This window comes from Scyliorhinus canicula, chromosome 8 (assembly GCF_902713615.1).
Source record: "Scyliorhinus canicula chromosome 8, sScyCan1.1, whole genome shotgun sequence".
Classification (NCBI taxonomy): domain Eukaryota; kingdom Metazoa; phylum Chordata; class Chondrichthyes; order Carcharhiniformes; family Scyliorhinidae; genus Scyliorhinus; species Scyliorhinus canicula.
The window spans coordinates 114,892,705-114,909,026 of NC_052153.1; the positions used below are offsets into that span (position 1 = coordinate 114,892,705).

Consider the following 16,322-nt stretch of genomic DNA (forward strand, 5'->3'; position numbering starts at 1 on the left):
GCAGGTCTTTAGTGTAGCAGAGCTTATGGAAGAACAGGGCAAATCAGGCAGCAATTTCTGGATTTCCCTCACCTTTAGCTGTAGATGTGTAGACTCTGAACGTTGTTGACTGATTACCTCCATAATAACAGCGAGTGTTGATGGCTTCTTAACACAAAATTTACACCAGCATTATTGTAACTTAAGTTATTAACTCTTTGTTAGCATATCTTCACGTACACTTTGATCCCTTTTGGGCGAATAGTGGAGAGGTGATGAAAGGATTCTCAGACAGTTGATCTGTCAAATAAACCACATCATGAATGCTCCTTCCTTGGTCAATAAGTCCTGACATGGGATTTGAACCTAGAACTTCTAGCTCAGAGTTAGGGATGCTAATGCTATGCAACAAGACCTCCTAGATATTGAATGATATATTAAATATTTTAATTTATATTGAATGATAATGCAGTTAATTCCTGTGAAAGTAATATTTACTTTATCTGTCAAAGGACCCGATCCCGTGGAAACACCAGTGGCAGTGAGTCTGAAAATTCCAGTCGGGAGCGTAAAAGACGGAACAGGTATATGCAAACTGGATAATTCAAGAAGTCTCTGCTTTTGTTGGAGAGACTTTCCCACTTTAAGCATATATTGGAAAGTCGGCAATGTGCAAATGATCCACTAGAGAGGGGCTGGGTCATGGATAAAAGCATTTAATCAGAAATGTAAGATGGATTGTTTATAATTATTTCTGATGTACCCTACCTGCAGTGCCAAACCAACTCAGTGGTAGCACTCTCTTCTCTGAGTTAGAGGATCATGAGTTCAAGCCCCATTCAAGCAATTGAGTATGGTATGTAGGCTCACAAATGAATGCAGTACCGAGGGTCTACTGATTTGCTGGAATATAGAAAGTCAGAGCGATCTGGACATGCAGGTCCACAGATCATTGAAGGTGGCAACACAAGTAGACAAGGTAGTCAAGAAAGCTTGCAGAATACTTGCTTTCATTGGATGGGGCATCGAGTATAAAAACTGGCAAGTCATGCTACAGTTGTATAGAACCTTGGTAAGGCCACACTTGGAATATTGCACACAATTCTGGTTGCCACACTACCAGAAGGATGTGGAGGCTTTGGAGAGGGTGCAGAGGAGGTTTACTAGGATGTTGCATCGTCTGAAGCGCTTTAGCAATGTGGAAAGGCTGAATAGACTCAGACTGTTTTCATTAGAAACACAGAGGTTGAAGGGTGATCTGATAGAGGTCTACAAGATTATGAGGGGCATAGATAGAGTGGATGGGCAGGCACTCTTTCCCAGGGTGGAGGGGGTCAGTCATCAGGGGGCATAGGTTTAAGGTCCGTGGGGCAAAGTTTAATGGAGATGTGTGAGGCAGGTATTTTACGCAGAGGGTGGTGAATGCCTGAAACGCGTTGCCAGGGGAAGTTGTGGAAGAAGATACATTAACGGCGTTCAAAAGACATCTTGACAAACACATAGATAGGATGGGTGTAGAGCAGGGGTGGGCAAACTACGGCCCGCGGGCCGCATGCGGCCCGCCAAAGGTCTTTATGCGGCCCACCAAGATCAAGTCATTAAAAAAAATTTTTTAAACAATGTTTAAAACATTTTTTTTAAGGTTAATGGGGGGGGGGGGGCGTTGTGTTACTGATATAGGATGGATACGTTGACTTGAGTAGGGTGATCATTGCTCGGCACAACATTGTTTCATGTGAAGTTTCTACTTTAAAATGTTAATTAATAAAAATTAATTGGTTTTTTTTCCTTTAAAAACCTTTTATTTTGGCTATTTTAAATATTAATTATTTTACTTAATATACTATGCGGCCCTTTAAAATTGTGAATTTCTGAATATGGCCCTTGCACGGAAAAGTTTGCCCACCCCTGGTGTAGAGGGATACGGCACAAGGAAGAGTTGAAGGTTTTAGCAAAGGTTGGTATCATGACCGGTACAGGCTTGGAGGGCCGAAGGGCCTGTTCCTCTGCTGTATTGTTCTTTGTTCTTTGAGCCAATTTTTCTCTAGGCTTGAGGATAAGTGTCAGCACTGCTCCCATGGACCGGCTAACCATATGCATATGTTCTGGTCCTGTCCCAAGTTGATAAGCTTCTGGGCTGCTTTATTCAACACCATGTCGGAGATAATCCATGTAGATTTGGATCCATGTCCGCTGGTGGCCATACTTGGACTGTCAAATTCATCGGTGCTTCAGTCTGGGGTAAAGACGGATGTCCTTGCCTTTGCCTCGTTGATAGCTGGAGGTGAATTCTGCTTGGGTGGATGTCTCCTACTCCGCCTAGTGCCTAGGCTTGGCTGGGTGACCTCATATCATTTCTGCATTTGGAAAAGGTCATGTTCACCATCAGGGGTTGATGGAGAGGTTCTGCCTAAGATGGCAGCCATTCAGTGCCTTTTTAAGGAGTTAGTCATCAAAAGCTGTCAGGGGGTTTAAGTTAGTTTCTGTGTCAAAGTTAATTGGGCGTTTTGTGTGTTTCTGCTTTTTAATTTTCCTCTATTTCTGTTTGATTGTTTTGGCTTGTTTTGATTAATATGGAAAACATTTAGTAAAAATATATATTTTTTAAATTTAAAAGAATACATCTTCAGGATGGAATCACAGGTGGGGAATCCATTTTTTGATGGGTAAGTTTATTTGGGCAGGTTGTAAAACTGCAGCTGAGACCGAAGTCTCTGCTTTGCAGTTAACACTTCAGTGACTGCAGGAACTGCTCATGTGAATGAGCAGAGAAGCATTTTATTTCATCAGGAGGACCTTCCTCTCATTCATAACATAAGAACTAGGAGCAGGAGTAGGCCATCTGGCCCCTCGAGCCTGCTCCGCCATTCAATGAGATCATGGTGGTCTTTTACGGATGCAGCTCCACTTTCCGGCCCGAACACTATAACTCTTAATCCCTTTATTCTTCAAAAAACTATCTATCTTTATCTTAAAAACATTTAATCAAGGAGCCTCAACTGCTTCACTGGGCAAGGAATTCCATAGATTCACAACCCTCCTAAACTAAATCTACTTCCCCTTATTTGATGCCCCCTAGTTCTGCTTTCACCCACCAGTGGAAACAACCTGTCTGCATCTATCCTATCTATTGCCTTCATAATTTCATATGTTTCTATAATATCCCCCCTCATCCTTCTAAATTCCAACGAGTACAGCCCCAGTCTACTCAACCTCTCCTCGTAATCCAACCCCTTCAGATCTGGGATTAACCTCGTGAATCTCCTCTGCACACCCTCCAGTGCCAGTACGTCCTTTCTCAGGTAAGGAAACCAAAACTGAACACAATACTCCAGGTGTGGCCTCACTAACACCTTATACAATTGCAACATAACCTCCCTAGTCTTAAACTCCATCCCTCTAGCAATGAAGGACAAAATTCCATTTGCCTTTTTAATCACCTGTTGCACCTGTATACCAACTTTTTGCGACTCATGCACTAGCACGCCCAGGTCTCTGTGGACAGCAGCATGTTTTAATATTTTATCATTTAAATAATAATCCCGTTTGCTGTTATTCCTACCAAAGTGGATAACCTCACATTTGTCAACAGTGTATTCCATCTGCCAGACCCTAGCCCATTCACTTAATCTATCCAAATCCCTCTGCAGACTTCCAGTATCCTCTGCACTTTTCGCTTTACCACTCATCTTAGTCTGCAAATGTGGACACATTGCCCTTGGTCCCCAACTCCAAACCATTTATGTAAATTGTGAACAATTGTGGGCCCAAACACGGATCCCTGAGGGACACCACTAGCTACTGATTGCCAACCAGAGAAACACCCATTAATCCCCACTCTTTGCTTTCTATTAATTAACCAATCCTCTATCCATGCTACTACTTTACCCTAAATGCCATGCATCTCTATCTTATGTAGCATCCTTTTGTGTGGCACCTTGTCAAAGGCTTTCTGGAAATCCAGATATACCACATCCATCGGCTCCCCGTTATCTACTGCACTGGTAATGTCCTCAAAAAATTCCACTAAATTAGTTAGGCATGACCTGCCCTTTATGAACCCATGCATTCAGTGGTCTCTTTTGAGTGATGTTTTTCCTGTCAATTACCAAGCTCTGTGAGGCCCCTGAGACAGATGGGCATTCTTATCTCAGTGAGAGACACAACCTCCAGTGTGGAAGAGAGAAGGATTAGGAAGAGGAGGAAGAGAAGGGTGAGAGGAAGAAGGGAAAACAGAGAGGCTCAGGATTCTGTGGTTTTGCAAGAAGGTGATAAAACAGCACCAGACTCCAAGGGTCAGGAGGAACCCAGAGATCCTCAGTGAAGATTCAGGTGATCTTATGCCACCCCAGTAGTTTACAGGCAGAGATTTAGCTGACTGCAACTGAGCGAGACTCATCGCAGAAGACTCAGGTTTTCAGGAGCCACTGTAATATCACTTTTTGAGATGCTCACAGGGGAAATCTCATCCAACTGCATTGGGGGCCAGACAGCACGAGGGCAGTAAAGGTTTTAAGGACCATGGCAATACTGCTGCTGGTAGCCCTGGCTCTGATTGAATGGATGACCGTGACACCATGCATGCCTAAATCCAGCTAAGGGGTGGGATTCTCCCAGCCCCGTGCCGGGCCGGAGAATCCCTGCAGCCGCGCCATGCCGCCCCGACACCGGCACACGATTCTCCGCGCAGTGGAGTTCACTCGGCATATACCAGTCTCACAACCACATGAATTAATAACATCAGCATGAAGGAATGTGAGTTTGTGTTCATTCACTAGCTTCAAAGGTCCAACCATATCAATAAATAATAACCCCACCCATGTGCCCCACTTTGTGATGAATGTGGATATTTAGTAACATGTTTATAAGTGCTCTGGTGCAGTGCTCTCTTTCACTTGCAGTTACACTGGAGAGAGGTGGCTTACTTGCCACTTCCCTTGTTCTGGATGACTTTGGCAGCTGTTCTCTGTGCTGCCCAGGCCTTGAGCAGCCCACCACTCCTGGTGATCCTTGTGGAGACAAATGTAAGTCTTCAGTCACCATTGGAGTGAGGGGAGAGGCATACCAGAAGGGCCAAAGGCCAGCGTCCAAGGTTCAGTGAGGTCAACCCTGAAGCCACTCTCCATGCAGTTCATGACCGACACGCCCAACTCATGCCAACTGCTGGTAAGAGGAGGAAGCCCAGTCAGACTTGTGTTGCGTGGAAGGAGGTGATCAAAGAAGTCAACCGTGTGGGCATGGTGAGAAGGATTTGGTCGAAGCAAGAGGGTCGCCAGGGAAAGGGTTGGCCCACTGAAGGATAGGCAAGGGAATCTATGTGTGGAGCCAGAGGAAATGGGCGAGGTACTAAATGAATACTTTGTATCAGTATTCACCAAAGAGAAGGAATTGGTGGAAGTTGAGTCTGGGGAAGGGTGTGTAGTTAGCCTGGGTCATATTGAGATCCAAAAAGACGAGGTGCTGGGCGTCTTGAAAAATATTAAGGTATATAAGTCCCCAGGGCCTGATGGGATCTACCCCAGAAAAAAAACGATGGTGACATTTAAGGGGCATCTTGACAAATACATGAATAGGATGGGAATAGAGGGATACGGACACAGGAAGTGTAGAAGATTGTAGTTTAGTCGGGCAGCATGGTCGGCACGGGCTTGGAGGGCCGAAGGGCCTGTTCCTGTGCTGTACTTTTCTTTGATCTTTGTTTGTTCTTTGAGGACTGTGTCAATGGCTGATGGATGGATGTGATTCTGCCCCCATCAGAAGTGCCTTGGAAGGAGCTTCCAGATGGAAGCACCTTCTGCTCACTCTCTGCTATGAAGACCAGTTGGCCCTTCTTGCCAACCAGTGAGGTTCCAGGAACTGAGTGGGAGATCAAGTTCCCAGTTTCCCTGTCGCCCTTAGCCTGTGCCCCTGAGCTCAAGCCAAGGCAATGGTGTGTAGGTCAGAGCACATCCTGATGATTGCACCTGCAATGAGTTTGCCTCTTCAGTACAGTCGGCAGTCTGTCCATGGAGGAAGCTTGTCACTCTGAATAATGTGATTGCAGCACTCATGGCCCGGATGGACACACCCAGAGTCCATGCCAGAGCATGTAACCCCTCTGGTACACCCTCAAAATCTTCATGGGCATCGTGCTGAATATCCGGCATCTGCCGCTTATGGACAACACGACAACCTCATCATCTGACTCGAAATCTGTCTCTGGATCTCACGGACATCCTCCAACAGCCCAAGGCCTACTCCACCATATGCTGTGCCAGCTGCATGTGTGAATGTGAAGTGTGCTCACCACAGTGTCCGTGATTCCTGTCCGATGTGCTGAACCCTGCCAAAGTGTTAGGATCTACGATGGTGCTGAGTGTAGCAAAAGGATGTGATGCTGCACCCTCCAAGGGTTCCTCCTCAGAGGAGGGAGGTTGCTGGATGGCCTTTGCTGCAGCATGTGCTGAAGGAGCTTCTCCTATAACAGAGCGAGATCAGTAGGGGTGGGGGCTTCTAATAATTTGACACATCAGCCCTATCACACATGCACATCAACCATTTTACTGTCCCACATGAGTAATTGAACACCCCGCAGACACAATGTATCCTCAAACGATGATGTGAAACTTCAGAAGATAAAGTTGCCAAGGATCCAATGTGTGAACTCTATTCACCAACCACAGTGGACAATGCATAACCTCCATGAAACCTCCACTGGCCATCCCCTCTTTTCAACCAGTCTGTGACTTTTACCATCTCACCAGAACCAGGCCTTTCTCCATTCTCACCTCTGCCTATACTCCAGGACTTGGTACCATAAAGGACTACAGTGCAGAACAATAAGCAAATTGGTCTTCTTTAAATAACCAGCAGTAATCTTTTACCCGTGCTAAATCCACTCTGGAAAAAGCAGGGTAGTAAGACCATTAAATGTATTTTTACCAACTCAAAACGTTACTTTGCAATTGGGCAGTGAAATTACAAAACAGCATGAAAATCTTAATTCTTTTTATTGGAGAACCTAACCTGTGCAATACTTCAAGATATCCTGCAGGTGGCCTGCACTGCTTTGTTGGAATAAGTAATGGCAATTATTTGTGTATGATTTATAAGAAAATTCATGACACATACACTTTGATGTTTTCCCTGCCTGATGATTTGGACTGGCATTGCTTAATCATGACTATGTTCAAACTTTAAAAACAATCTAGTTTAGAAATATACACTTGGAGCAAAAAAATTTACAAATCCAAGCACAAAATTAAGCTTAATTTGCTGAACATTCTGCTAGTGAGACTGAGGATAAATTAAAAATCAGAATTGTACCAAAATAAATTCTTACTGAATCCGTGAATATTTGTGTACTTGGCCGAAAGGATCTGCTTTTAAAAAAAATGTATTTTATTACAAGCATGTATCAAAACAGGTTACAGTGAATAAACACTCCGTGAAACATACTTCCCAACTATCAACTATACAGTCTGTACAGATTTTTCCCCTTTTTCACCCCCCCTCCCCCACGACGAACAGCCCCTCAAACACGGTCACAAACATCACCCACCTTTCCTCAAACCCCCTGAAGAGCCCCTTAACTCATACTTTATCTTTCTAATCGCAGGAAGTTGTACAGGTCACCCAACCAAGTCGCTGCCCCCGGTGGCGATGCCGACCGCCACTCCAGCAAAATTCGCCGCTGTGCAATCAGAGAGGCGAAGGCCAATACATATGCCTTCCTTCTCTCCATGAGCTCCGGCTTCTCTGAAACCCCAAATATCGCAACCAAAGGGTCCTGGTCCACCTCCTCCTCCACTATCCTGGCTAAGACCCTGAACACTCACGCCCAGAATCTTCCAAATTTTTTGCAATCCCAAAACATGTGTGCGTGATTCGCTGGCCATTGCCCACACCTCTCACACTCATTTGCTACCCCCTGAAAGAACCCACTCATTCTCGCCCGAGTCATATGCACCCTGTGCATCACCTTAAACTGTATCAGGCTCATCCTTGCTCATCCTGTTTACCCGCCGCAGTGCCTCACTCCATATTCCATAATTGATCCTAAAGGATCTGCTTTAACAAAGGAGGAACTATTTTAAATAAATTAAAGGAAAGACAATTTCACAATTAAACACTTTCATTTTGTGCAACTGTTCGTAGAGAGAACCAAGTTCATTTTTAAAAATTACCCATTTAGTGATACATTTATTTTTTGTAGCCTCCTCCATGAAGCCATGTACAATCCCATGGGGAAGCGCTGATTGTGGGTGCTGTGGATTAAGCAAAGTAAAAGGAATAATAACTTTCTGTTGAGTCCATCAGTCAGTGGCAGTATTAATTGTTATGGTACCTTTCTCTCATCTTGTAGTTACACTGAAATGAAACTTAATTATTATCCTGTTATTACAGACATTTCAAACTTCATCTTTGGTTTGTGTGCACAACCTTTATCATTAAACTGCCCAGACCTGGATGACATGGTTCAGTCACAGGAACAGATTAAATTAGCAGGCTGAGCTATACATTTTAGCAGAGTATTGTGGGTTTAGAATTTGAATCCTAACTTCAGAGGTTTACCTCTAATGGGTGACTCCTCAGTAGAATTGATGAATGCAGTTGTCTTAAGTCTGTTGACATTTTTTTTGATTATATCTGGTAAGAAGCACCTTAAAACACAGCTTTTCACCTCCTCTCTTTCCACTTCAGGTCACGTCAAGAGAATGAGATGGTGGACTCAGCTCCTCAATGGGAACAAGTTCTGAGGAGGCAAAAAGAACGATCATTGGCTGACCCCAACAACAGACGTTCAAAGCATAGATCCCGATCGTATGTATTCACTTTCCTGTTGATGCTGAGAATAATCTGAAGACTTTATTGTAGTGATAAGTGATCCATAATTTATTAGATATCGATTCACCAAAAGTTCACTCGGTTTTCACAGGTCAAATTTGGCAAAACAATGTCCCAAAAGCATGACTCATTCAGGTGCTGCACATTGATGCCCACTAGGAATTGATTGAGATTGCCCAGATTTGTTTCATTTAGGAGTTGTGTGGACCACAGATAGAGTCAATTTTCTGGAATTGATTTTTCTGATTTGGACTAGCAAAAAGGTGTCTGGCATGTAGTTCAATTGACTCATCCCCTGATAGAGTGGCTCCCTCGTACACACATACTTTCACACACATTGTAAGTGGGAGCATATCTGTACCACACTGCAGTTATTTTGAAGAATTGCAAATGGTGCTACAAATGAAGCAGAAGGTCTGTGTCAGTGTCAAAAGGACACATCATCATATGTTAAGTCACAGAGAGGAGCTGTGCCTGGCAGCATAACAGAACAGTACAGCACCTGGGATATTGAAATTCAAAAACTATTTATTTTTATGTATACACTAACACAGGCATGGGTTTTTAATGATGAAATGTAATTTTAGCATATTCTATGTAAAACCATTGTATCGAGTTTATTAAATATAATTTAACCACCTTTTAGGTGCTACTTTCACATCAGAGAAACATGTTTCTCTCCGGCTTGCAGTTCGCTGGTGGCAGGAATCTCTTCTTGTCCCGCTACTTATCAATGAGATTTCCCATTGATGCCACCCCAGGCCATTGGGAAACTGCAGGTGGGGTGCATTGCCGGCGGGAAAAGAGAATCCCAATGGTCAGAGAATTCCGGCCCAGATTTCTTTTTGAAGTTTATTTTATTGATTTTATCAGTAGCGTATGTGCAAGTTACCACCACAGCTACTTAGGTGATATATGTTTTCTGCAGGAGAAGTCCTGACGTACAGGCGAAGGAAGAACTATGGAAACACATTCAGTGAGTATGAAGTTAACCTGTGTTCATAATGATATGGATGCTCTCCCAGCTCATTCCCATCCTGGTGAACAGTAGCAGGTATGAGGAGATTCACTAGACTGCCATGCAGTGGAAGTGGACCCCACTTAGGTCTGGCTCATGGCATGCACCCCGAAGATTACATTTATTTTTGCAAGATTTATTCTCATTAAGGGAACACATTGTCAATACAGAACAACTTTCTAGAGGGCTGCTGGACTCCTTCCTTTGGAGCTGGCACTGTCAGTTGCATTTTGCAGACTTTCCCTTCTGGCAAGCACCCAAGGTGCACTACGATTACAGAATTCATACAGTGCTGAAGGAGGCCATTCGGCCCATCAAATCTACACCGAACCTCGGAAAGAGCACCCTACGGATACTCACTCACCCACACTATCCCTGTAACCCCATCTAACAATAAGGGACAATTTAGCACGGCCAATCCACCTAAATTGCACATCTTTGGACTGTGGGAGGAAAGCTGAGCATACGGAGGAAACCAAAGCAAACACGGGAAGAACGTTCAACTCCACAGTCACCCAAGTTTGGAATTGAACCCAAGACCCTGGCACTATGAGGCAGCAGTGCTAACCACTGTGTCACTGTGCTGCCCAGTAATATAACTTGCTTATGTAAAAAGCTGGCCTCCTCACCTGCTTTGATATGGTGAGTACTGGACAACACTCTTGAGTGATTTCTCATACTTGCCATAGACAGATCATACATTTTGTCCTTTCTTTGTAAATTCTTCTATTAAATTTGTATTGAAATCTTCTATGTAAAACTGTTAACACTGTAATTCCACTCTGTTTCTATGGAAGGTGTCAGAATGGTATAATAATGTTGTTACTCTTAAAGATAAGCATTTTTTATTGCAATTATGAACAGATGAATTTATAATAGAAACATAAAAATCAAGACAAATTGTATAATGGGTCCTACATTATTTCAATGTACTCTAATCCAAAGAGTCTCTCTGCATGCCTTTCAATCCTGTTTCCTCTGTAGACTACATGTGATCTTGACTCTTTGGGCTGAATTTTCCCATGGGAAGCGGGAAACAGGAGCTAGGTCTGTTTTGTGTCAGAAATCCGGCATCGGTGAGAAACGGACTGAGTTCCAGATTTTCTTGGGGCTGACCCCTTCATAGGATGGAAACAGGTCTCCTCTCCAATTAAAGCTCATGGAGGCCAGGAATGGAGTTTCAGATACCCATGGCAGCCACCAGTGAGGCTGCTGCTTGGCCTTTAGGGGGAGAATTTGTGTCAAAGCCTGCCACTGCATCACAGGGGCCGGAGATGGCACAGAGGAGCCAAAGGATGGCGCCAGCAAGAAGCTATCTTGTCGTGCATTAGGGGCTCCTCTTTCTTCAGCTTCATCTTCCTCTATCTGAAAGGAATTGCAGGGCACCAACAAACTATTCCAGGCACCAGACCCAATGCCCTTTCACCACATGATGCCTCATTGGTTGTGATTGTATGTGTAGGCCAGTAAGCCTAACACTTACCATTGGAAAATGTTAGAAGTTATTATTAAAGAGTTTAAAACTGACCCCACCCTAAATCTCATTCGAAAACCGGTAACATTGGTCCAATTCTATTATTCTGGCATCACTTGATGTAATGATGAATAATGTTGAACTGGTGGGATTTCTGGTGTATATTTGATTTTGTGAGTCCAACCTTCTTTAATGTCAGCATGAGGGGTTGGGGTGGGGGGAGGGGAATTGGTGTTGGAAGCTGTATAGAAGAGGGCAGAGTATTTGTGGAATTGGGTTCAGCCCTGAATACCTTCCACCTTCCTTCCAGATAATGGCATTTTACAGTGTTATCTGACCAGGAATTTCCAGGTCCTTATTTTCTGGGGACATTTCCTGTTTATACAAATTCATGCAATACGCTGAGGAAGTGTTTGCTAATGTGTGCTGAGGAGGCACTGTAGAGGTCAGCTTGGTAGGTCAGGCTGCCCATGAGATGGACAGTCAGCACCTTGCATTTGCAATGGAAGGTAATATACCTCACATGCAGATGTGTTGGTGGAAGCTCATCTTCCCAAGAGAGGCTGCATCAGGAGACTTTGGTTCTATCGCTGTTGTATATTCTTAATTAGTATATTGCCATCAATGAATTCTGCAGACACTGGCAATCCAAACTGGGAATTATTGTGGGGGATTTCTTCTCAGTGAAGATATGGGGATAAAGTAAGATTTACAGCTGGGTTCTCATTTGAGAGAGTAAGTGCTGATGCTGGGACTGAATGGCAGGTGTTCCATGGTCCCGGTGCAATTCAGGACATGCTAATGACCAGCACTCACACCAGGTGGAACTAGTGCAATTCCAACTGACACAGGCATCGGATTTGCTGTGGTTAGGATTGGCACTGGAGTGCCTGACAAGCTGGAGCTGTATATAAGCACTCCACTCCACACACAGTCTCATTCTAGCCAAGAAGATGCCACCCCAGAGGGCGGCCCCGAGATTCGTGTTTGCAGAGCTGGAGATACTGCTGGATGCTATGGAGGAAAGGGGGGAACCTTGTTCCCCGGGGTGGGAAGGAGACCGATGTCAACAGGGCCTGGGCTCAGGTGGCAGAGGCCGAGTGCTGTGGGCCCCACTGTGAGGACTGGGCAGCAGTGCCGGGAGCCCCACTGTGAGGACTGGGCAGCAGTGCCGGGAGCCCCACTGTGAGGACTGGGCAGCAGTGCCGGGAAAAGCTGCACAACCTCCTCAGGGCGGCCTGGGTGAGTCATCACTTCATTGCCCTGGCACCACTCCGTCCCACACACCCCTACTCCACACCCCTCACCCCAACACCATCCCACCGCACCCCACCCACCGTCGGCCCTCCCGCACCCAACACTGCACCACATGCCAACACCTGTACTGCCTGCCATGGTCAGGTGCCCTGCACACAGGCCACTAGCTGTGGACCCCCTGTGCTGACCGTATCCGAGTCTCACATTATCTGTCCCCCCCCAAGGAGAAGGCGGCCCACAACCGCAGGGAAAGAGAAAAGACCGGAGGAGATCCACCAGACCTGTGGCTCCTCACCGCCTTGGAGGGTGTTGGACCTGGTCAGCATGAGACGACCAAGTGAGCCCTCAATGTCCAATGACACACGAGTCCCCACCTCTCACAACCTTGCCCCCACCCACACCACGCCTACATGCAAACTCACCATGTGTCTTGTATTGTGTCTTGCAGGGTGACAGCCAGACGATGCGGAACCAGCCGGTGTCCCCCAGCTCCAGTCGCAACCTTGCAACACCCTGGCGCATATGTCCAGGGATGACACCGACGTTTCGTCGCTACTGTCATCGGCACCCTCCACCATCCCAGAGACACTCATCTCAATTGGGCATTTTAGTGGAGGCTCCTGTGGTACTATCTGGTGCACACCGCACACGTGCAGCGGTACAGCAGGTGGAGGTAGGAACCCCCAAGGGGGCGGACGGTCGGACGGCAGCCCACCTCCAGGGACTAGCTGCCGTCCAGACAGGTCTCGGGCTTCTGGAAATAGCGGTCCCATCAATGTTAGAGATGCAGACGCAGAGCCGGATCTACATGATGGGATGTCAGCAACTGTCCATGCGTGCCACCCAGCCAACTCCGAAATGCTGGCGTTCGCGGTGGAGGCCTTGTGTGCGAAGGTATTGGTCATGGGTCAGGATGTCCAAGGCCTGGAGCACACTGTGCAGGCAGTGACTGAGGCATAGGACAGGGCGGCCATGTCACAGGCAGCCATACACCAGAGCCACATTGACATTGCTGTGGTGTTCCAGAGTGTGATCCAGTCAAAATGGGCATGGCTGCGGGCATTGGTCTGGCGCTGGCTGACCTGTGCCCGTCACAGAGGTATCTGGCATGCTCCCTGAGTGACGTGGCCCAGTCCTAGAGGGCTGTGGCCCAGTCCAGAGAGACGTGGCCCATTCTAAGAGGGACATGGCATGGTTCCTGTGCTTCATGGCCACAGGTTGAAATAAGAGCAGGCCCCCAGGATTGGCAGTGCCAGGTGTCGGCAGAGCTCACTCCAGCCTGACGCCCATCCCAAGGAGTAGCCCGGAAACCATTGGGCACCCCCAGCGAGGGGGAGCTGATGGGATCTGTGCCGGTGACATCCACAGGGGGAGCGCCAGAACCCCGCAGCACCTCTGACTCCCCCCCCCCCCACCTGTCCCTGGCGCATCCGATGAGCATGATTAGAAATGCGTGGCAGCACGCCACCCGGAAGACTGCCGGGGCTACCTGGGTGTGGTCGCTCCAGAAGATACCTGCCAAAGGGGACCCAGTTCTCAGGATGGGATACACAGCAGGCCACCTCCACTTCTGATGTACCACTTGGAGGACATCTAGAAGGAGCATTAGGATACGTAAAGTTATAAAGTTAGACACCAGTTAAATTGACACGGATGCAGAACATAGGATAGTGTAAGGGACTAGGGCACAGTTATTGTACATAACAACGTCACAAATGTGCACCTGTTCACCATTGTTCCGAACTGCCTCAGGGTGGGGGGGGGGGGGGGGGGGAATGGGGTGCAGGGGGTGTTGTATGTAAGGGTGAGACAGGTTGCATGGGCTGCTGGTGTCAAGGTCCTGTAGTTGGCGAACCTGGAGGCAATCAGGTTAACAGGTTGTCCCGTGCGCAGTGGCCCTGGTGCACAGGTTGTGCAGCTTCCTGTGCCTGCCCAGACCCCATATCCTGCCCATCCTAGCTCTCCTCCATATTCTTCTCATCAGACGAGAGTTGCCGTTTCCCCCCCCCCCCCCCCCCATCTCCTCCAGCATGCCGGGCCCTTCCGGAGAAATCCAGGCACCCGACCACGGCTTCAGCACGCCAATGCAATGCTCGACAATGCCCCTGGTCGCTGCATGGACATCATTATAACGTTTCCCCGTGTCGGTCTGATCCTCCAGATAGGCGTCATTAAGCACGACCGCAGCGGATAACCGCTGTTGCCCAGAAGCCAAGCCCTCACCCGAGGGAGCATCTCGAAGGTGTTGGGCACTGAAGAGTGTACCAAGACAAAGGCATCGTGCACGCTGCCTGGATAGAGGGTGCAAAAGTGCACAATGCACACCTGGTGGTCTGCTTATTGAGGGAGTTGAATCCCTTCCTATTCATGAAGGGCACACCCTCATGCACCGGTGTCCATAGGGGGACATGCGTCCCAGCGATCAGCCCCTGGACTTGGGCGTGCCAGTGATTGCAGCGAATCCCGCTTCCCGAGCAACCTGGTGGGCTTGGTCCATACAGAAGCTGATGTATTGTGCTACCCAGGCATACAGGGCACCATTATGGCATGGATGCACCTGTGCACAGAGGTCTGGGAGATCCCAGACCGGTTCCCACTCGGCACTGGAAGGACCCCGTGTTGACAACTTTCAGGGTGACCATCACCTTCATAGCCACCGGGAGATGGTGTCCTTCCCCCATACTCCTGCTGTTCCAGATGTGCCATGAGCCATCACAATGTCGCACACTCTCGCTGCTCAGCTGCAGTTGGCGGAGGCACGGCCAGTAAATCAGGTGCTCGTACGACAGGCACTGCCAGTATACACGAATCCTGATGTGGAGCCACCTTCCAAACTCCTCCTCGGCCTGTTGGGCAATCGGTTATCCATTATCTGGCCACTACTCCTCTGGGGGGAGGCTCCTGTTCTGCAGCGTCCTCCCCGAGCAGCTCCTGCTCAGGCAGCCTCAGTGCATCCGCCAGAGCTGCAGCGACCAGGCAGATAGCAACCTCACCCAGCAGTACACCAAAATCCAGTTTCTGCACCTGTAATTCAGGGAGCGCATCCCCCCCCCCAGCACTTCGGATGGGTGCATTAAGGGGTGCCAACACATGGTGGGCCACTGGCTGAGCTGGGCCAAGCACGTCCGTTGATGGGTCGGCTGGGGTCTGGGGATTTGCTCTGCACATTTACAGGACGCCTCAGGCCCACGATCCATCTCCTGGTCAAACCCCCGCTACTCTCCCTAGCCCTGGAAGATGTCCTCCCACCGCCACAGTCAGTGGCACAGCTGGTAGCCCAGGTTTGCTACCTTGGAAACATGACTTATCTCCTCTCTCACCCTCAGCAGCCACGTCTCCCGGTTCCCGTTTTAAATATCACAAGTGAACCGCGCCAGCGTAACTTCCGCTTGGCGAAGGTGGAGAATCACGCGAGGCCAGAGACCACCAGGTCAGGCGCATTAATCATATGCTAACCACTGTTACTGTACAATTTGCATGCTCACGCAGGTGCGGGGCCTGGAATGCATCCAGCCCACCATCGAGGCACCGGAGCATGACGTTAGGTTGGGCCCTCGGAGCCGATCTCGATTTTTGGCTAACGCCCGATTCTCCGCCCGATCAGGATTCGGGATTGCGTTGCTGTTGAATGGAGAATCCCACCCATAGTATCTGCTTGAAGGGCATCTACGTTTACTATGAAAGCACTGATGTGAAACTGGACCAGGCTTTGTGCAGGTACGCTGCAATATTGAGCTATGCAAAGGTGCTGTGGAGTGCCACAGAGAA

The 16,322-nt window shown here is 47.6% G+C and overlaps 1 protein-coding gene across 3 annotated transcripts in view; it reads left to right on the plus strand.

Moving 5' to 3' along the window:
- epb41l4a (erythrocyte membrane protein band 4.1 like 4A) overlaps positions 1-16,322 on the plus strand; it is a 253,139-nt gene that overhangs the window by 212,495 nt on the left and 24,322 nt on the right. For all 3 annotated transcript variants that reach the window (XM_038805106.1, XM_038805105.1, XM_038805107.1), the window contains exons 18-20: positions 492-563; positions 8,662-8,781; positions 9,734-9,781. In XM_038805106.1, coding sequence (XP_038661034.1) covers positions 492-563; positions 8,662-8,781; positions 9,734-9,781 — 240 coding nt within the window. The remainder of the gene's footprint in view (positions 1-491; positions 564-8,661; positions 8,782-9,733; positions 9,782-16,322) is intronic.